Source organism: Hemitrygon akajei, chromosome 16 (genome assembly GCF_048418815.1).
Source record: "Hemitrygon akajei chromosome 16, sHemAka1.3, whole genome shotgun sequence".
Taxonomy (NCBI): Eukaryota; Metazoa; Chordata; class Chondrichthyes; order Myliobatiformes; family Dasyatidae; genus Hemitrygon; species Hemitrygon akajei.
In genome coordinates, this window is record NC_133139.1 from 77,485,948 (window position 1) to 77,507,178 (window position 21,231).

At 43.7% G+C, this 21,231-nt stretch overlaps 1 protein-coding gene across 12 annotated transcripts in view; it reads right to left on the reverse strand.

Moving 5' to 3' along the window:
* adgrl1a (adhesion G protein-coupled receptor L1a) overlaps positions 1-21,231 on the reverse strand; it is a 654,463-nt gene that overhangs the window by 53,494 nt on the left and 579,738 nt on the right. For all 12 annotated transcript variants that reach the window (XM_073069264.1, XM_073069261.1, XM_073069260.1 and 9 more), the window contains 3 exons: positions 14,443-14,663; positions 10,593-10,659; positions 9,652-9,743 (listed from right to left, as the gene is read on the reverse strand). In XM_073069264.1, coding sequence (XP_072925365.1) covers positions 9,652-9,743; positions 10,593-10,659; positions 14,443-14,663 — 380 coding nt within the window. The remainder of the gene's footprint in view (positions 1-9,651; positions 9,744-10,592; positions 10,660-14,442; positions 14,664-21,231) is intronic.

Sequence of the window (21,231 nt, forward strand, 5' to 3'; positions counted from 1 at the left end):
CCTGAAATTGGAAAGTTTCCCCTTTGGAATCCAAAGAGATCAGCTCTGGCATTTGTCTGACCAGTACCAGAAGTTAGTAATCAGCTTTTTCCAGTCCTGGCCAAATTTCAAAACAAAATGAATGGAGGCTGAGTAGGTGATTGTCATGAGCCAAAAAAAGGCTTCCTTTGTGATTTATCGTGGATTTTCAGTAATGTCTGGTAGGTGGGCTTAGTTAATGACTTCTGTCTCTTCTATGAAGCTTACTGAGCATCATAAAGACCACCTTAAAACTTGTGCCATTGGAAGGTGATGGAGGGCAGACAGGGTAAGAGCCAGGCTGTGAGAAGAGGTGTTGCAAAAGTGGGAGGGTTAAGAGGAGGACAGAGGGAGAGGTGAGGGCAAAAAGAAGTCGAGGGTGAAGAGAACAAGGGATGGGAAGGAAAGTGGAGTGAGGGGAGAAAGATGCTAAGGGTAGAAGTGTGGTGATGACTGTGTGAAAAGATGGTGGGTTGAGGGTGATGGGGAGAGGAGAGGGAGCACTATAAGGGAGTGTTATAGGTGGGGAAAGCCAAGCTAATTCTACACTATGCTACACTTCAACGTAGTCAACTGGCTAAGTCTGTCCTATTTCAAGTCTACTCCTGGCTGTCTGCTGCAGAAAAGGCTGAGAAAGGTGAAGATCTCCACATATTATATATTTAGAATTTAAGGTTGTTGAACGCGCAGGGAGAAGTTAATGAGGAACTATTTTCAGATGTAGGGCAGAGATGGGAAAGGTTGGGCGAATGGAACCATTCTGCCTGCTGCAGTAGTGCTACCATCTACTGGTAATATCAAGCACTGCAGTTAGCTCATTTTATTACCGCCCCCGCCCCCAACCCCAGGGATGAACAATGATTTCCCTCACTGTTCAAAGTCCAACAATGGACAAAATGCTGCAGACCCAACCTTAAAATCCTCTGCTGACATGATCCTATGATCTTAAAGGGTCCAATGGGCACATGGACACATAAGGCCCTGATATACACTGAATGGAGTCTGCAGGCTGAATATCAAGTTTAGACCAAGAGTGGTCTCCATCTCAAGTCAGAATTATTTTCTTAGGTTGGCCCACATGTTAACTCTACATCTGTATTCACTGCTAAAAAACTAAATATTCATAACTTTTGCATTTTAATTAATCACCATCAGTTTTCAAGGGGGTCTCGGTTTTTTCTTGGATATTATTGTAAAATTCACCTTGGTTAATTTGGTACCCCTTGCAGGTATTTGCTCATACTCCCTTCTTGTAGCCAATATTAAATGCTTGTCATTATTTGTATTTCTCTCCATGGGGATTTTGCACGAGTGCCTTTTGGTACACCTTTTCTTGTAGTTTATGTTCTTCCTTCTCCCTGTAGCTGCCTGTTGCTTTTTCTAACAAGATACATGTTGAATATTGGTCTTGAACACCCGTCAATCTGTTGGCATGTTTGTCCATCAGCTGATTTGTCCAATTTACCTCACGACCTTCACTTCGTTGAAGCCAGCTCAGGCTAAGCCGTAGTGGATGACCTGCTTTTGTTACATGCTGAATGCGTTCACTCTCTGATCATAATTAGTCAAACTTCAATCACTGAGCACAGGGCTGCTCACTAAATCAGGATCATTAATTCCAAAATTTAAGAAGGACTGCCCCCTAGTGTCTTCTTGCACAAATTGTTACAAATATTAACCTGTAGGAACAATTAGTTAACTATTGATTTAGAGAATTTGGGACTTTTCTCAATGGTCCCCAAGAAGGTGGCAATGAGCCACCATCTTAATCCTCACCTGTCCTTCTAGTGATGGTGCTTCCACAGCTCTGAATGGTCCAGAGCTCCAGGATTTGGTTCTTGGTTCCTGGTCCTCCAAAATATTCTGCATGGAATTTAAACTGGAGGTGGCGGAGGGTTGACTTCAGGAGAAGATTTTTGAAGAAGATCTGTCTTAAATTTAATTGAGTTTGATTGTGTGACTATGGTAGGATGGGGATTATTCCCTGCTTTAATTAGGTGGGGGAAGAATGAGTTGCTGTACACATCTGACTTGGTAGTTAGTATTTCAAATTGAAATGAGTGCCCTCGCCTGCTCCTAATAGGTTTGGGTTTGGTGTAGGATTGGTAGTCCATGCCAAGCTGACCATTTAACATTCTGTAAAAACAGGTCAGACAGTGTGCTTCATGTCTGTCTTGGAGAGAGTGCCACTTTAATGAGACCCACTGACAGTGAAGGAGCAGTTATACATTTCCAAGGCAGGGAGGTGTGTGGCTGATGGGGAACCTACATCTTTCTCTGTGCCTGTTGCCTGGCTTCCTCAGCGATAGAAGGGTTTCAAGGAGAAGCGCAAGTAACTGCAGCACATATTGTAGCTGGGACACGCTGCAACAGTGATGAAGGGATAGCAGATAGGGTGCCAATCATGTGAGCTGTGCTGTTCTAGAGTTAACTGAGTGGCAGATAGGGTGCTAATCAAGTGAGCTGTGCTCTTCCAGATTTACTGAATGCTGCCGGTATTACAATCAGCCAGAGCATGTGGAGTGTTTTCCATCACACACCTGGCTTGTACTTTCAAAAGGGCTTTGAAGAGTCAGAGGTGAAGCTCTGCCCTGCTGATGCACCATCAATAACTCTTGGAGACGTGAGGTGAGATATAGGCTTTTATTGGCTGGAAGAAAGAACAAGCAGCAATTGACCACCACACTGCATCCTGGAGACTGAGGCCGGGGCGGAATCCCCAATCGCCTTTATACCGGGGTCTGTGGGAGGAGCCACGGTCAGTGGGAGGAGCCACAGGAGCAGTCAGCGGGGGGGCGTGTCCAGACAGGTACCTGTCGTTCACCACACCTGCTTATCTGAGTTATGACATTTATGTGGTCGTTTCGGATATGAGTCTCCCAGGATGTTGATACTGGTGGACTCAGTGGATGCTATTCAGTGACCAAGTGTCAGTGTTTCACTCTACTATATTAGAGATGGTCATTGCCTGACATTAGTGTGATGTGAATGGAATAATGTTATGAGCCAGAATGTTGTCTGTGCCTTGCTGTATACTGGTAATGCATTGAATATTGAATGTCCCCACTTTTGTACTTTCAACAGAAAGAGTCAATGTTGAAGCAGCTTGTCGGACCAAGGAAACTGCTTTAGGAACCTGCATGGCCATGTCTAGGGGATGACAAGACTAGTCTCTTCCATAACCATCTTCGTTCCTCTGAGATATGACGCCAATCAGAAGTACTGCCCTCTTGATGCAGTGAATTCAGATCTAACAGCCCTCTGATCCCATAATACTGCTTTACTGTCAAAAGTAGTCACTCTCAGTAACCATTTTAATTATTATGCCCCTGCCCATCCAGTCATGTTGGTCAATAGATTCCCCTTTTGCCATGATAAGGCTACTCTCAGGGTGAAGGAGCAACCCTTCATATTCCATTTAGGTAGCCGCCAACCTGAAGGCATGAACATCGACCTTTCCTGTTCCATCCCTCTTCCATTTCCACTCTGGCCTCTTTCCTCTTCTCCTCGCCAGCCTATCACCTTCCCCTATTTCACCTCTTTCTTCCCTTTCTCCTTGGTTCACTCCCCTTTCCTATCTTCTCCAGCCCTTTACCTTTCCCACCCACCTGGCTTCACCTATCGTTTTCTAACTAGACTTCCTTCCCCTCACCTCACCCTTTTATTCTGGCATCATTTCCCTTTCCTTTCCAGTCTGGAAGAAGGGTCTTAGCCCAAAATATTGACTGTTTATTCATTTCCATAGATGCTGCCTGAACTGCTAAGTTCCTCCAGCATTTTGAGTGCGTTGCTAAAGGAACCTGCATGGCAGTGCCTAGGGGATGATAGGAATAGTCTCCTGCAAAACCATCTTCTTTCCTGGTTGGAGCTGTATCAACTCCAACCTGAAGTTCTGCCCTCTGGATGTCACTGAACTCTGATCTAACAAGCCTTTGATCCCACACAGTGATCAAAGCTGTTTTAATGTCAAAGTTAATCACTCTTCTGTTCAGTTGTTTTGTAATCAAGTCTAAATCGACAGCAGTGAATGGACGTGGTGAGTTAACAGTACACTATCAATAGCACTTTCCTTCAAAATACTGAGATCAGAGTGGTGACTACTGCTGCATTTTTTTTGCGCAAAGGACATACAGGGCAATATCCCATGACCTCAGGTAGACGCCAGTGGTTATAACTACATAGCAACAGCTGATTCTGGAGTCCAGGTCTCTACATTACAACTGTGCTCATGTCTGGCTTCATAATCTTTGTTCTAGCCAGTGCTCTTGGCCATTCCCTGGAATCCATTTGGATGAGGAACGATTTCTGAGAGGATGGGATTCTAAAGAAGGAGCCAAAATGAATCAACCACTAGGAACCAGGTAATGATAGCTGTAAATATTTCAGGCTTCATTGTAACACTCAAGTTACACTCCTACGAAACAAGGACACGCAAGTAAGAATGCTGTTTCTGAATTTCAGTTCGGCAATTCGACACTATTGTCCCACAGACCTTGGTGAACAAACACCTATTCCTTGGTCTAAATGCACCACCGTATCCTAAATGTCTTGGGTTCAATCATCAGCGAGTTTGGGTTGTTCCTGGAATCTCTGAGCCCAATTAGCTCCTTAACTTGACACTACCCTTTAAGCCTGGACATGACAACACTGCACTGTACTATACTGACTTACTGGTTATGGAATCAACTTGTTCTGTTCATTGTATACTGTTTGGCACTGAAAGATCTTCATTTATCCATTTTTAGGATCTGAATGTCACTGGCAAAGCCATCATTTATTGCCCGTCTTCAATTGTCCTTGAGGTGATGGCAGTGAGCTGTCTTTGACCATAAGACATAGGAGCAGAACTAGGCCATTTGGTCCATTGAGTCTGCTCTGCAACCTCTTCTTAAACCTCTGCAGGTCATTTAGAAGTGCTGTCACGAAGGATATTCCAGACCCAGCCACAACTGAAGATCAGCAATATACTTCCAAATCAGCACAGTGTGCAACGTGGAAGGGTATCTGCGGCTAGTGCTGTTCCCATGCATTTACTCTCTTGTCCATCTAGATGCTAAGGGTTTATCAGATGCTCTAGGTTGATACTTAACCTGTTATTAGGAAATGAGATAGGGTAGGTGACAGAAGTTTATGTTGGGGAACACTTTGCATCCAGCGATCACAATGCCGTTAGTTTCAAAATAAATATACAAAAAGATAGGCCAGTTTTGATAGATTCAGAAAGGGTCTGACAAGAATGGATTGGGGCAGGTTGTTTCAGGCAAAGATAAACTTGGGATAAAATTGGGAGGCCAAATTTTGAGAGTACAAAGCTTATAAGTGCCTGTCAGAATGAAAGGTAAAGATAATAGGTGTCGGGAAGCTTGGTTTTCATAGCAGTATAGACAGGTAGGAACAAATGAGGAGCTGCAGTATACTGTGTAAATCGTTTACACAGCAGCCACTGTGTGCTGGTGGTGAAGGGTGGCTGATGGGGTGACAATCCACTGGGTTTCTTTGTTGTTGAGTTCCTTGAGGATTAAGGTACTACTTATTCAGGCAAGTGGAGAGTTGCACTCCTTGTGGATAATGGAAAATCACTGAAATGTCAAAAGGAGCCTCATTTGATGCAGGATACTCAGCCTTTGACCTGCTCTTGTGGCAACTGGATGTTGATGGTGGGCGCAAAGTGTGAGTAGTACCACTGAATGTCAAGGGTAAAAGCTTGGTCTCTCTCTTGTTGTCACCCCTGTGGTTTGAATGTTCTTGCCACTTTTCCAGTTAATGTCTGAATGCTGACTAGTCAGTGGTGTAGCCACCTAGCTACTTTTGATGACAAGGGCCCAGTCAAAGGACTTCATCTGCTCCTGCTGCTCTCAGAGCTTCCTCCAAGTATTGTTCAACATGAAGTATTTACCCATCAGCTGAGGGAGGACGAGAATTGGAAATCAGCACATGGTTTCCCTTGCTGGTGTTTGAACCAATGCATGGGGCTCAGGGTCAATCTGAGGACATCCAGAAACTCTATTAGTGACTTGGATATGGTGTTTGGGGTAGAGTTTCAAATTCTGTATCCAGCATAAACTCAGTGTGGCACGCAGTGAGGAGGGCAACAGAGTACAATAAATACTGACAGGCAGGAAGACTGGGCAGAAGTTGCTGTGGAAGTTACTACAAAGAAATATGATGAGTTACATATTGGGTAGACAGCGCATGTCAAAAGGGCCACAAAGCCATTAATTCCAACATTCAAATCATATAAAATGAAAAGAAGCATTCTGAACACCAACTTCTTGGAACACCACTGCGTTCCAAGGAGCATCCAACCAGAAAAAAAAAATCCCCTTTATTCCCACTTCTTGCCTCCTGTTAGTCAGTCAATCTTCTGTCCCTGCTAGTATCTCTCCTGTAACACCATGGGCTCTTTTTTCGTTTAGCAGTCTCAAAGCTTTCCTTGCTTGTGTTTGACCCAATTCCATAAACCTTCGTGAGGTTCAGAGCCAATCTGAACACCTCAAGTGTCAGGAACTGCATTAGTGACTTGGATATTAGGGTTGGCCTAAAGTTTTCAATTCTGCAGCCAGCAGTAAACTTATTGTGGTACACAATATAGAGTATATCAATTACTGAAAGGGTAGAAGTTGCAGTGGAAGTTACTACAGTTACTTCAGACATCACTCCTGCAGATGATACAACTATTATTTTCCACATTATTTAATTAATTGATGTGATGATTGACGCCAAATATGTTGTTGTATAAGTAAGAGGGGTAGGCGTAACAAGCAGCAACTTCAACCTACACCCTTTTGGTCTGTTTTAAAGAATATCTTTGTTTTTTGTTGTAATTTTGTCCTATGATATCATCGTTATAAATGATGCTTTTTGTTATGTTTGTACTGACCAAAATAAATTAATTTCATAATTTCATAATTTAAACTTCCAGCTACAATGGAGGGATACAAACTCACATCTCCAGATTTTTCGTGCATGTCTCTGAATAATTATCAGCACAGTGTGATAACCAAAGAGCTATTTTGCGGTAGTTAAAAATTCCTCCTTCAAACTACCTGAAGTCCTCCATTTCATTCCTAGCTCCTGGAACCTCAGAAGCAAAACATTTTCTTTATTTTTTTTCTCCTGCCACTGGCCATGAGTACAATACTGAGCTAATCATCCCTCTCCCTTGCTAATATCTATCCAAGCTAACTTGGGAAGTTCCTCAACCTGTTAACTGAAATGTAACATTTCACCTGGGGTTCCCATTCTCATATCGAGGAATGTTATCAGCTCTGCTATCCCATGGTATCATAGCGGTTAGCGACGGGGCATTCTGAGTTCAATTCTGGAGCCGTTCTGCAAGGAGTCTGCGTATGCCCTCCCCCTGGAACGCATGGATTTTCCCTGAGTGTTCTGGTTTCCTCCCACAGTCCAAAGACATACCCGGTAGGTTCACTGGTAAATTGCCCCGTGATTAGATTAGGGTTAATCAGGGTTGTGGGGTTGCTGGGGCAGCACGGCTCGAATGGCCTTTATGAGATACTGTACGTCACTGATAATAAACCTGATTCTGCAGTTAAAGGCAGATCATGCAGACACCACACAAATGGCACCCAAAATCAGGACTGAATCCAGCTGCCTTGAGCAGTAAGGCAGACCCTCGACTAGCTATGCCCCTGTTTTGCTCCAGTCCCTGGTCGTTACTACATGGCATGTTTAATGCATGCAACAAAAGAAATTATACTGCCAGGTATGATCGGTTGAAGTAGGTCAGTTTATTCCACACTAAAATAGCACATACAATACACTCTCCTGTGACTGCACCAAATGGAGAGTCATAACTGCGAAAGCAAAGGTACAAATGAACATTGTACACTTGTTTTTGCCATTCAAGTCCTGGGCTATGCCTAGTATCAGGCAATGTACAGCATCTGTCTCTTTGAATTGGTAACCCCACAGGAACAGTGCATCATCTATCGGACAACTTTAATTCATCATCAATGACTCTGTTTCAACAAGACCTGAGCTTTTATGGAGTTAATATCCTGTTTGCTGCACCGCTTCATCCAACATATCCTGAAATGGGCAGGGAATGGATCGTTTAGATTGTCAGCAGATGTGCTGTCGGGCCTGTTCCTGTGCTGTACTGTTCTCTGGTCTAACTGTGGTGACCTGAGCAACAAACAGAGAGACTTCCATCGAACCGCGTGTCCGTACACCCAGCTGGGAGAGGTGACAAACCAAAGAAAAGCCTGGAGTCCCATCACAGAGCCCTTGCACTACAATACAGTTAGATAGACAATACCAGGGCTTTTATGTTTTAACCTGGCAAAGATGCAGTGTTTGACACGTCACCAGATCATACCTAACTGTGTTGCATGTCGCACGCCATCATAAAGACTGAGTGTGTTTTTTTCCACAGCTAGGCAACAGGTCTACCCTGGGTGAGATCCTGACTGTGGGCTGGCTTCCAACAGTTCACAGGAGTTCTCAAACTTGAGAAGCAGGGACATCTGAACTAAGACTCAAGCATGTCCAAGCAGAGATACAAGGTGGAGACAGCAGTTCCTTGGTCAGCTGCCAGCTGGCTCTATCCATCTGAATAGATCCTCTTTCCATGCCCAGGACAAGCTTTGGCTAGTAAAAGGAACTGGCAAGGGTGGTTGGCAGATGTCAGCAACATCAATGTAGGGGAGGAGGAACCCTGCAGTGCACATATGTGGAAGAGAACCATGGATAAAATAAATGCAAGAGAAGAAATGCAATGCTGTGAGTCACAGGTATTTCAGAAAATAAAAAAAAACTGGGAGCCTTGGAGGTCACAATGACCTTTGAAGGCCAAGAGCAGCCCAAATTTGGGAGGCAAACAAAGCCAAGAATATGTGGAGTAGCCCCAAACCTGTAGCTGAGAGCAGCCTCTGAGGAATTTCCAATGTAAATATGGTGGAATCCATAGGTTGGTACCTCCAGCAACCGTTGCTTACCCCCAAGTTCATACAATCCCCCATGCAGATGGCAAGGATAGCCCAACTTTGCTGACAATCTACCTTGCTCTGGCCTCATGCCCAATCAACAGTCCTCCGCTTTAAGGACAGGAATATTCGTACATCATTATGGGTGGTTATGGTCTGTGGACTCCCTTCTCCCAGAGTTGGGCTTCCCAGGAAGAAGACTGAAGAAAGGTGAGCCAGTGGGGTGGGAGGAATATGAGCTCTGGAGCAATTCTTGGTCTCCTTGCCGTGAAATGCAAGATGCTTGGACCCCCTTCCTGCTTCATTAATGAGCAATGAGCTCTTGCAGTAAATCCTAGACCTGCCCTTTGCAAGCTAGTATTTAATGGAATTCTGCCATTGTGCATTTCCTTGATCAGCGCAAATAAAATCTCCCTCCACGTTGCTCAATTCACCCAGCCAGTGGAACCTAGGCATTCTTTTCCCAGTTCAGGAGCCAATGACAATCCATCCGAGCTACTAAGAATCAAAGACACGTTCTTCCTCTTAATAATTCTATGCTACATCCCCCTTTAAAAAACCTCTTCATTCTCCTCCATTCTTCCTCACTAAATCTCTTTTTCTTACCCACTCTTGATTCCTTCCACCCTACAATCCCACGTACCCTCCCAGACCCCAGCCACCTCACCATCAGGAGGTCACTTACTTGATGTTCTCCAGCCGGCTGGAGTCTGGTTTCAGCGAGCTGTTGCTCCGGACCATCTTGTGCAGCGTGATCATGAGGAAGACCAGGTTCATCTGCAGGATGGAAACCATACCAAGTCATACACGGATGGATCAATAATGCAATGAAAGAAGGTATAAAGTCAGCGGAAGCACAACTACATACAGAGCAGAGGCTGTCTGGGTTTTATGTGTATTAACTGAGGACCCTTGAAAGAACATACAACGCAGTCGGGAACTTGCTTTTAATCACTCTAAACCAAATCCTGCTCCATCTGCTGAATGATTTGGCAAGTTGAAATTTAATTTAAAAAATAACCCTGCATCACATCTTCTGGAATTCAGGGCTGGCTTCCCGTTTACTATCCTTGGATCCAAGCTCTAAGGACAAGGTTGACACTCCAGTACAGTACTGAAGGAGTACTGTTGTAAGTACCCTTTGCATGTGGATTCCCAAATGATCTCCGGATATTCAATTATTTCACTTTGATGGATCAGAGCATTTCTCGTGATCTGGACAATAATTCCTTCTACAAACACCGCCAGAAACAGACTGCCAAGCAACATATCTCCAGCTGAGAATGGTGTGAAACTCAAAGATGAAAGGGGTTAATGGCATTACCATGCATCTGGTTCCCTTGTTTTTCCAAGTAATGGAGGTCATGGATTTGGGAAGTGTTGTTGAAGAAGCCTTGAAGCTATGCTGTAATGCAGCGTTGCGCTGCATCCTGTAGACGGTCCACGCTACAATCAAGAAATCTCTACAGTGAAGGTAGGGGCTATTCGAATGACTAGATAACTTCAAATAAATATCCACACATTCGACAGGCAAGTATGAATACACAAACATACACAATAAAGGCCCATGAGTGACTTAACACAGATCCACTACGAAGCTGGCAAAGCACCATTATCCAAACTTACCATTATAACAAAGGACACAGGTCCAATGAAACTCCAGATGAAATAGTTGTCCACTCGCAGCCAGCATCTGTGTGTTTTGGAGGTGGGGTGGTGGGGGGTTTGGATGACGAGAGTTAGGAGGAACAAATGAAAAAGTGGAGTGGAAAAGGAAAAAGGAATGGACATTGAGAGGAAAAGCATTGTGGAGATGATAAATAGAGGAGGAAAGCAGAGAGAAAGCATTAGCCCAGTGTGTTAGATGGAGTGAAACATAATGTTAGTGATAAATGTGCCACAGTCAGCCTCATTCACTGCCCCTTCACTGGTGATGGATATCCTGTCTTAAATATCAACTGTGACAGGGTGCAGAGGCATTTATCACTGAAATAAAACACTGAAACAAAGCTTAGCACTTGCCAATGGTCTGAAGCTTAGAGGGGAATATTACTCAGGAACTTGACTGGTTTAGTGCAAAGTACTAAATCCATAAGGCTGGGAGCTTTGTAGCTTAAACCAACCCCTCTGTAAACTAATCCAATCCAGTAAAGAAAAACTACAGTTGCTGGAAATAAAAACAGAAAATGCTGGAAACACTCAGCAGGTCAAGCAGCTTCTGTGGAGAGAGAACCAGATGTTTCAGGTTTCAGTTCTGAGATCCCCTGAGCCCATTTCAGCTCTGATATGATTGAAAGACAGTAGGTCTGAACTTCCTACTGTGAATTCCCATGTACTGTATGTATAAATAACAGATTTAATCCCATCTGCAATTTAAAATTATGTATTTTCTCCTTACTTTATGCAATTCCACTGGAACTTCCAGTCTCTGTGTACGTAATCGAAACAAAAGCTGCTTCCCCTTTTACCGATGCTACCTGACCTGCTGAGGGTTACCAACAATTTCTGTTTTTATGGCCTGTCTCAAAGCAATGCTGATTGGTATTCCTCCAAAACGAGACAATACTGCTTGAGTGACTATTACCAAACAAAATCTGCTTCATGAAGCTATTAGTGCGGATGTTTAAAAGGGAAATTGAACATAAACGGTCTTAGGGGCTAATATTATACAAAGAGACCAGGGAGACAGCTGAACATCTCTCTTTCCTTTTGTTCACTGTCTGGGATCTACAGTTTTCTATCACGTGGATACTCATTGACAGTATATATCAGGAGCAACCTTGCGGCTGAAGGGCAAAATAAAATCTTCCAATACACATTTAATGCACACCAATTACCCATGCTGTGCCTCCTTCACAAATATCTGCTCTACTTAACAATTTTTGGAGCTTTATGGACAAAGCTATTTCAAAAGCTAAATATTACTGAAGTCCCCACAACACTTTCGCTGTTGCCATGGCAAACTGCAATCTTGACTATTATTGAAGGACAAATTTCATTCTGATAAGTGGCTGTTTTCAGTGATTCTCAAAAAGGGCCACAGACTGAATGATTATCAAAGTACCAAAACACTCTTTAAAGGAACATTTCTGAAAATCAGCAGGATGTGAACAATCAGCATCCATTACATAATATATACAGACTGGAATCCTTAGGAGAAATATATAAAATAAGGAGTGAATGTGTTATCTTGGAATGCAGATCAAATTAAATCTATTCTTTGTTCAAAATGTAGAACTAGGAGTCGGAGTAGGCTACTTGGTCCCTTCAGTCTGAACTAGATCCCCATCTCCTCTGATAGTAACCTCAAAACCTGCCCCCAGATATCCACTTCTGCCTTAAAAACATTCAAATATTCAACTACCACTGCTCTTAAAGGAAGGGAGATCCAAATACTTAAACCCCAAGAGAAATACAAATCTTACTTGTCCATGTTTTTTAAATTAGGTGGCCTATTTGAAACAGTGATTCCCAATCCCACATTCTCCCATTAATGGAAATATCCTCTTCACATTCAAAGTTCAAATTTCAAAGTATACTTATTAGCAAAGTACCTATACTATATACAAGCTTGAGATTTGTCTCCTTACAGGCAGCCACTAAACAACTAAACCCAACAGAACCCGATTTTTAAAAAACTGTCAAACACCCAATGTGCAAAAAAAATGGTGCAAACAATAAAAGTAAGCAAGTAACATTCAGAACTGAAGTTCACAAAAGTGAGTCCATAGCCATCATCCTCTATCTTCAATCATGCATCTTATCTCGGTTACAAGCCTGATCTGTCCAGTCTTTCCTCAATAGGTGACTCACCTAATCCAGGTACTAGTCTCATTAGCCTTCTTTTGCCCTTCGATGAATTAACTTCATTAAAAAAGGAGACCAATTACTGCAAATAAGGAGACCAATTCTGAACACAACACTGCATATGGTCTGACTAATGCCATGTACAACCGAAGCATAATCTGTCTGCATTTTCAGTTGTTCTGCCAATAATCGATTTGCAGAAGGTATGAATACAGAAGTAAATGCCTGCTGATAACATTAATCACAGTGAACCATTCAATTTTTCTGCAGCAAAATAGAGCATCGCAGAAGGAATAGCCTTCAGGATGACCTGTGGGTGAAAGGTCAATTTTAAGGGTGAAATCAAGGGAACATGAACTTCCAGTGAAAGTAAACAGAAGAAATTATTTTACAAATACGTTGGAGCAGGGATTTCTTTGTCATAGGAAGTGGCTGGGGACAAAACCCAACATTTGCTTCTCTTTCCATTTTGTTCATTTTTTAAAATAAACTGTACCCTCCATGTGTGAGTGTTTTTGGCAAGGCTGTTTTCTATCAACCAGTCTGATCCTGCAAATGGTGTTGGTCACTTTCCTGAACCACTGCCAGCAGTTTCACGCTTTGCGGCTCAGGTAATCATGAGAGTTGTTCAGATGGGTGTGGGACAAGAGTTGAGTACAAGATGGATGAGGTATGAATATACTGTACATCCTTTTCCCCCAAAGTGTATTGGTGAATCATTTGGGAATGTGCAAGGCACTCAAATCTCTTCTCAAATCACCATTAAGGGATTTAAATAGTGGATTATTAGCCCAGTAACAAAATAATTTCCTAATCGCACCCCAGTGTGAAAGAAACATTACTTTTGGGAAGTCCATAAGCTTTATTTAAACATAGTGCTGAATCAGAATATGATGATCATCACAATTCCTCTTGTGAGTTAAAACTACTGGAATGGATCCAGAGTTTGACTGAAATATCTGAATAACAATCAAGGTCAGGATTTCAATCCATTATGTGGGAAGCAGAATAGGTTTCTTAAAAAACTGCTTTACATCACTGCAATAATTTCACAGTTCGTTGACACCTGACAGGAGATGAGGCTTTCTGCGATGTAATGGGATTGCTCAGATTTCATATCAAGGAAGCAGCAACTGGCCCGACTGGTCAACGTTAGTGTTTACACTCATCATCAGCCTCCTACCACACCCACACATACTCATTTGCCCCAAAGTTCGCGTCTTTTTATTCTGTTCTCCCTCCAGGTACTACTTCAATATATCTGCTGTTTACCTCAACTGCAGCCAATTCCACAGTACATTGCAGGCTGGGTCCTCCCAAATTTCTTGTTAAGTTTAGTGATAGCAATCTCATATGAAAGGCTTTCGTGTTTCAGATTCAGATTCTTTCACGACCTTTCATGCTGTCGAGCACTTTCAACAGGTCTTTGTTCTATCTTCTTTTCAATAGTAGTATCATTCTTCATAGTTTTCCTGATATATACCCAATACCAACTTTGTACTTATCTATTCCCACTTATTTATTTAATTAAATCTAATTACTTAATCATTGACAATTAATTTAATCAATTCCTTCTATCATTCTACGCATACAAATCCTATTTCTTTAACTACTTTGTGTCAGAATGCTCAACCTTTGATATAATAGCAGTTCATTCAATTTCACTTACGCCTTCTCAGTTCCATAGCTCCTGTAGTCTATTGCTGCTGAGATTCCCACCACTAGTGCTGGGAAGCAGTAACCACAGAGGTAATAGTACTTCTTCCTGGAGTACTCGCTCTCAAAGACCTCAACAAGCATGAGGTAGAGATGGACGCCCTCAAGACACATCCAGGAGAAGGCAGCCAGAAAGAAGAAATGGAGGAAACCTGCAATTATTGGACACACAACCTGAAAAAGAGAAACAAGGCAAGTGAAATTAAAACCTGGGATTGTGTGGAGGGGGGGGAATAGCAACTGGCATTCAAATTAGGGGCAGGATTGAAGTATTTTTGGAAGAAATAGCAACTGGGAATATGACTGACTTGAGTTGGAACACAGCTCCCTGACTGATATCAATATCTAGATTGAAACTGATTGGAAATGAAACCTGAACCAGTTAGAAATTGGGTTGAAGCTGAGATTTAGCTAGGAAGCTTGTTGTGGATTTGAACTGGAGATTGGGGAGTGAACTAGGCCTGACGTTGCACATGATCAGATGTGTCATATTATGAGATTTGTACAACAACAATGACAGCGATTACAAATAATGAAGACAGTATTTGTATTTCCATTATGCTAAAGCTTGGAAGGTGGCCCGTTCTGAATTGTGTGTTGAAGAGCTTGAACATATAATGAAGTGGACTGGTGGCCCAAACAAATTTAAAATGAGATTAATGCATTCTGATCCAAAAGCTTTCCAACTCCTAATCCCAGAAAGAACAAACATTCCCACCACCAGTGTTGGATGCACAATTGAAGAAGCATGCATATAAGATTTCATCCTTTAGTATACTTGCCAACTGGACACGACACATTGCAACCTCCGGTAGACTGCACAGAAAAGGTCCATCTCTCCTGACCAGCTCCTGCTAAAACTTATGTTGTGTTTGAGTCTTATTCCATTTTTCCTTACCTAATTAAAAAAACCCTGTTCATATACTGACAACTTTCCATTAAATTGATCTGTACTGCTCCTAGGTAATGAATTATATTTGAATTTCCTATATGTTTGTGTGTGAGCTCCATCTTACATTCATAGTGCTTTTAGTCTTCCCGATAAGACTCAGTAATTTTAAAGAAACTCTGCCATAGATGGTCCATGCCTGGTTGCAAAAGAGGGAGGGTTGGGCATGGCGCTAGCCATCCCATCCTGTAAAAACCCAGAGCTGCAGATATGCCAACAGAACCTCCAAAGACCTAATCACTGGGAGAGGAAGGATCTTTGGCTTGCAGACACAAGATGGTTTACAATTGGGGACAACTTGAAAGACTGGCCCAGGACTGAAGATTATGGCGGGCTACTGTCAGCAGCCTATGTCCTGTAGGGGTGATGGACTTGGGAAGAAGAATAATTTTAAAGACCTTAGTGTGACAAGAGTCCTTGATGAGAATGGCTTGGACCCAAATTCTGGAGTATCCAAAGCAAGGATGGAAACACTGTATCAAACTGGATCAAGAATGGAGCACAAAACAAATATGAGATGAAATCACTAGTAGGGCTTATAATTGAACGCTGAACCTCAGTTCAAGTGCTCTTTAAATACTCAATTCTTGGCACCAAAACATGATTATCAATTAGTGGGACTGTCCTGAGCCCTTAAAGTGGCCACACCAGTTAATCATACTCTGGAGAATTCAAGCATTTTAATCCCAGAAACTGGGGCGGTTGGGAGTGTCTCAAAACAGGTCCCGTTCCTCTACAGCTGGCTCCTGACAGCCCTGGCTGCTCAAGGAGGCTGTGATGGTAGTCGTAGGTAAGAGCTGGATCCAAGATGTCTTTTTCAGGCAATCAGCGTCTCACCTCCCAGTCCATGAAGTATTGCTGAACACCCCGAACAGTACGTGAGTCCAACAGTCTTCTCACTGTGAAGAGCTGTTCCCCATCGACAAACCTGGGCAGCGGCAATGCTGATGGTGGTGGGGCTAAGGGGCTGGTGCAGACAGGTTTTAATTTGGAAGTGTGGAAAGTGGGATTGACCTTGAGAGACTTGGGGAACTGCAAAGTGTCAGCTGCCAGGTTTACTTTCCTGAGAATCTTGAAGGGTCCAATAAACCTGGATGCCAATTTCCTAGACTCCACTCGGAGAGGCAAACTCTGAGTTGACAGGCAAGCCCGCTGCCCAGGCTGCAAAACATGTCTGTCTTCTCTTGTGGTTAGCTTTTACTTCAGCCTTCCGGTAGATGCTAACAAAATCTCCCTTGCCTTAGTCTATCTCTTCTTGCAGTGTTGGGCGAGATCTTTGGCTGCAGAAACCTAACCTCGGCCTCCTGCTTAGGGAAGAGTGGTGGAGGATAGCCAAATTGGCATTCGAAAGGGAACATCCTCTGCGCCAAATACGGTAAGGTGCGGTGGGTGACATTTGCCACACCAAATAGTCGTTCCACTCATCTGGTCTTTCAGAGGCTAGGCACCTTGGGGTGCATTCCATTTCTTGGTTCACTCGCTCCGTCTGGCTGTTGGACTATGAGTGAAACCCAGGGGAAAGACTCGCTGTTGCCCCAATCAGTTTGCAAAATGCCCTCCAGAAACGTGATGCGAATTGTGAACTGCATTATGACACAATGTCCACCAGAAAACCGTGGATCTTGAAGACCTGGTGCAGGACAATTTCAGCTCCCACCACCGCAGATGGTAGACAGTCCCAGGCGATGAATTTGCAGGCCTCTGAAAAACGATTCACAATTACCGTGGTAACAGTTTTCCCCTTGGAAGCAGGAAGACCCGTGACAGGGTCCACGGAGATGTGAGCCCATGGTCTGAACAGAACAGGCAGGGGGCGATGGAGCCCTTGAAATAAGGCATGGGACTTCTTGTCCCAGACACACACCTCGCATGCCTGCACATACTTCCTTCATCATTCTGGCTCAGCAGCACCTCCTCTCAATAAACTCCAGTGTCCTGGCAATTCCTGGGTGAGTGGTAATTCTCGATGCACGTCCCCGCTAGAGTACCTGGAACCGGATGGAACTTGGGATGAACAGCTGACTCAGAGGACCGTTCTCAGGAAGCTCCCCTTGTGCTTGGGCGCTGTGAACAAGAGTGTCAATTCCCCAGTGAACTGATGCTACCACCTTGGCTTGGCGCAAAATGGTGGTAGGCTACTCTTCGTGTTCCAATTTGTCAAACTGACGGGATAAGGCATCTGATTCTTTGACCCCAGTCGAAAGGTCAGGATGAAATTAAAGAGGTTAAAAAGCAAAAATCACCTGACCTGCCTGGAATTCAGCCTTCTGGTGTCCTGAATGTAAGCCAGGTTCTTGTAGTCTGTCCAAATGATAAAAGGGTCCATGGCCCTCTCTAGCCAGTGCCACCATTCCTCGAAAGCTAACTTAATAGCAAGAAGGTCTCAATTCCTGATGTCATAGTTCACCTTTGCCAGGGATAGTTGCCTGGAAAAGAAAGCACACGGATGTAGTTTATAGTCCAAAGATGTCCACTGAGACAACATTGCACTCACTACAACGTCCAAAGTGTCCACCTCCACGATGAAGGGAAGGTCAGGGTTAGGTGCAACCAAAATGGGAGCTGTTGTGAACCTCTGTTTGAACACTGCAAAGGCACCCTCTACTTTGGTAGTCCAAACAAAAGGGTCTGTGGATCTCTTGGTTGGTGCCGACAGCAGAGTTGCCACTGAGCTGAATTTTTTTGATGAACTTCCGGTAAAAGTTGGCAAATCCTGTGAATTGCTGGACTTGTTTCACGCTGGATGATTCTGGCCGATCTCTGACTACCTACATCTTACTAGGGTCCATCTTGAGACAGCCATGAGAGGTGATGAAGCCCAAAAATTAAATGGTAGTTATGTGAAAATTGGACTTCTTTAGCTTGATGTAAAGTTCACGATGACGAATCCTCTTTGGGATGTCTCTGATGTGAGCAATGTGCTCCTCCAGGGACTTCGGGAAAATTAGGATCTTGTCCAAGTAGACACAGGTGTACTTATGGAGAACATCCTGGAGCACGTCACTTACAAAGGCCTGGAGAACTCCTGACACATTCACAAAGCCAAAGGGCACGACCAGGTACTCATAATGCCCTGACAGTGTGTTGAATGCTGTCTTCCACTTGTCACCTTCCTTTATGTGAACCAGGTCAGAACCAGAATCCAGTTCATTACCACCGGCATGTGACGTGAAATTTGTTAACTTAGCAGCAGCAGTTCAATGCAGTACATAATCCAGCAGAGAGAAAAAAATAATAAATAAAATAAAACATAATAGTAAATAAACAAGAAAAAAAATTGCGTATATTGAATAGATTTTTTTTTAATGCAAAAAACTTAAATACTGTATATTAAAAAAAGTGGGGTAGTGTCCAAAGCTTCAATGGCCATTTAGGAATCAGATGGTAGAGGGGAAGAAGCTGTTCCTGAATTACTGAGTGTGTGCCTTCAGGCTTCTGTATCTCCTACCTAATGGTAACAGTGAGAAAAGGGCCTGCTCTGGGTGCTGGAGGTCTTTAATAATGGATGCTGCCTTTCTAAAACAACGCTCCCTGAAGATGTCTTGGGTACTTTGTAGGCTAGTACCCAAGATGGAGCTGAGTAGATTTACAACCTTCTGCAGCTTCTTTCGGTCCTGTGCAGCAGCCCCTCCATACCAGACAGTGATGCAGCCTGTCAGAATGCTCTCCATGGTGCAACTATAGAAGTTTTTGAGTGTATTAAATCTCTTCAAACCCCTAATAAAGTATAGCCGCTGTACGCATACCACAAGTCTCAGTTTGAGAGTACTCCTGTTGCTTGGAGAATCTTGAGGGCAGTGTTCAGGAGTGGAAGAGGGTAATGATTCTTGACTGTTATGCGATTCAGTCTTCTTTAATCAATGCATGGCCGCAGGCTCCTGTCCTCCTTCTGCACAAAGAAGAAACCAGCATCGGCTGGAGAAGTAGTGGGCTAAATGAATCCCAGGGCAACAGCTTCCTTGATATAGTCCTCCAGAGCATTTCTCTCTAGGCCTGACAGCATGTATAATTTACCCAGCGGAGGAGAAGCACCAGGCAGTAGATCTATTGCACAGTCATACGGTCAATGCGTGGAAAAACCGAGGCCTTTCCCTTACCGAAGATCTCTTCCAAAACCTTGTAGACAGAAGGGATTTCTACCAGCTTGGGTGTTGCAATTACCTGCGACTCCTCCATATCTCCACAAGAGTCTTTAGTGAAAACAGAGGTCAAATCACAGTTCAAATCCTTGTCCATCTCCTCAGACATTGGCAGGAATGGCAACGACTTTGACTCTGACGCCGGAACCTCTCATCGGCGGAGATTCTTATGTGGCCGATTTGCATGGTCTCGACAGAATCCTCAGTAGGAGATGGGCTGATCATGCTCAGAGATCAGGGGATGGAACTGCAATGTGTTGAGGCCAGCCTCAGGCTAGCCCTCTTTGACCTCTTGATGTTGTTCCACTTACACTCTGCCAGACGATTATCGAGGTGAACGTATTTGTAGATCAGAACCTCTAAGTCTTCGGTTGGTTTCCTTCAGTTCATCTTGGAGTCCATGGCCACTCTCTTGGGTCGAGGTCTGAAATTTGATTGCGTAGTCGGCTGCTGATCTTCCACACGTCAAATCTTCATCAGGTGGTCTGAGGCTTGGCTGGCTCCAGCGGAGTGACGGAACAACTTCCTCATGGTGGCCATGAATTCCTCTGAATCTGAGCAAGTCTCTGACCTGCGTTCCCAACGTGCGGTGGCCCAGGTCAGTGCTCTTCTAGCAAGAAGAGAGACGATGAAGGCCACCTCTCTGCTCTCTGAAGGGAACCGTGCTGGCTGGAGTTCAAATCCTAATGAGCATTGGATGAGGAAGCCGCCGCAAGAACCTGGGTCACCATCAAGTTTCTCTGAGGTTGGAAGATGGACTGGCTCCGCAGATTGACCAACAGACTGACCTGAGCAACTCTGGCTTCCTCCCTGCGATAGTTGGAACGCAGCGACCTGGAGGTCATGTATCTCCAGACTCTGTTTTGAAATGTTTGCGCTGTTGCTGGCCATGGCTGACAAAAAGCCCCAATACCCTGCTGGGCCCATGCTGGCTCAATCATACCATGACGAAAGTCCTTGATGACGATGGCTTAGACCCACATGCTGGAGTATCTGAAGCAAGGATTGAGACATGGCAGCACAACTGGATCGAGAGCAGAGCGCAAAACAAACGCTAGACGAAATTATTAGAAGGGCTTACAACTGCGTGCAGAACCTCAGTTCGATTTCAAGATGGCACCGCGTACGGCGACCGTGTTGCAAGCTCTGTTGCAAATCTACAGTATACTATTAATTTCTACAACTTCTTAGCATTTTCCATTCGTAGCTGAAAGTCCTATCACATCAGAAAGGATTGTTATGTGGTTGGCAACAATGAATATAGAATTGAGTCAGGTTTTATAAACAAACATAAACATTGATTAAGCTCTGCTCAACTAAAGTGAAAAGTAAACAAAGGACTAACCTAACCGGAAGTTAACTGCTATATGGCAATTTAACAAACAGCCAAACTCTGGAATAGTTCTTAAAGTGGTAAATTCGAACACAGTCTTAAAGTGGTAAATTCGCAAGTCCAAGTGATTTATACAGTCAGTAAGGAGAGACTTCCCTGAAAACTGGTTTCTTTGATGACGTGATGCTACTGCTAATCCCAGCCGAGAGATGCCTGGTCCAAAGGATTCATAACGAAGGAAATAAAACGGCTTAAAGGAGCTGATCTTTTTGTTGGAGGGTGAACACTGCACAAACCTTCCTGATCTTGCAGGGGTTATCG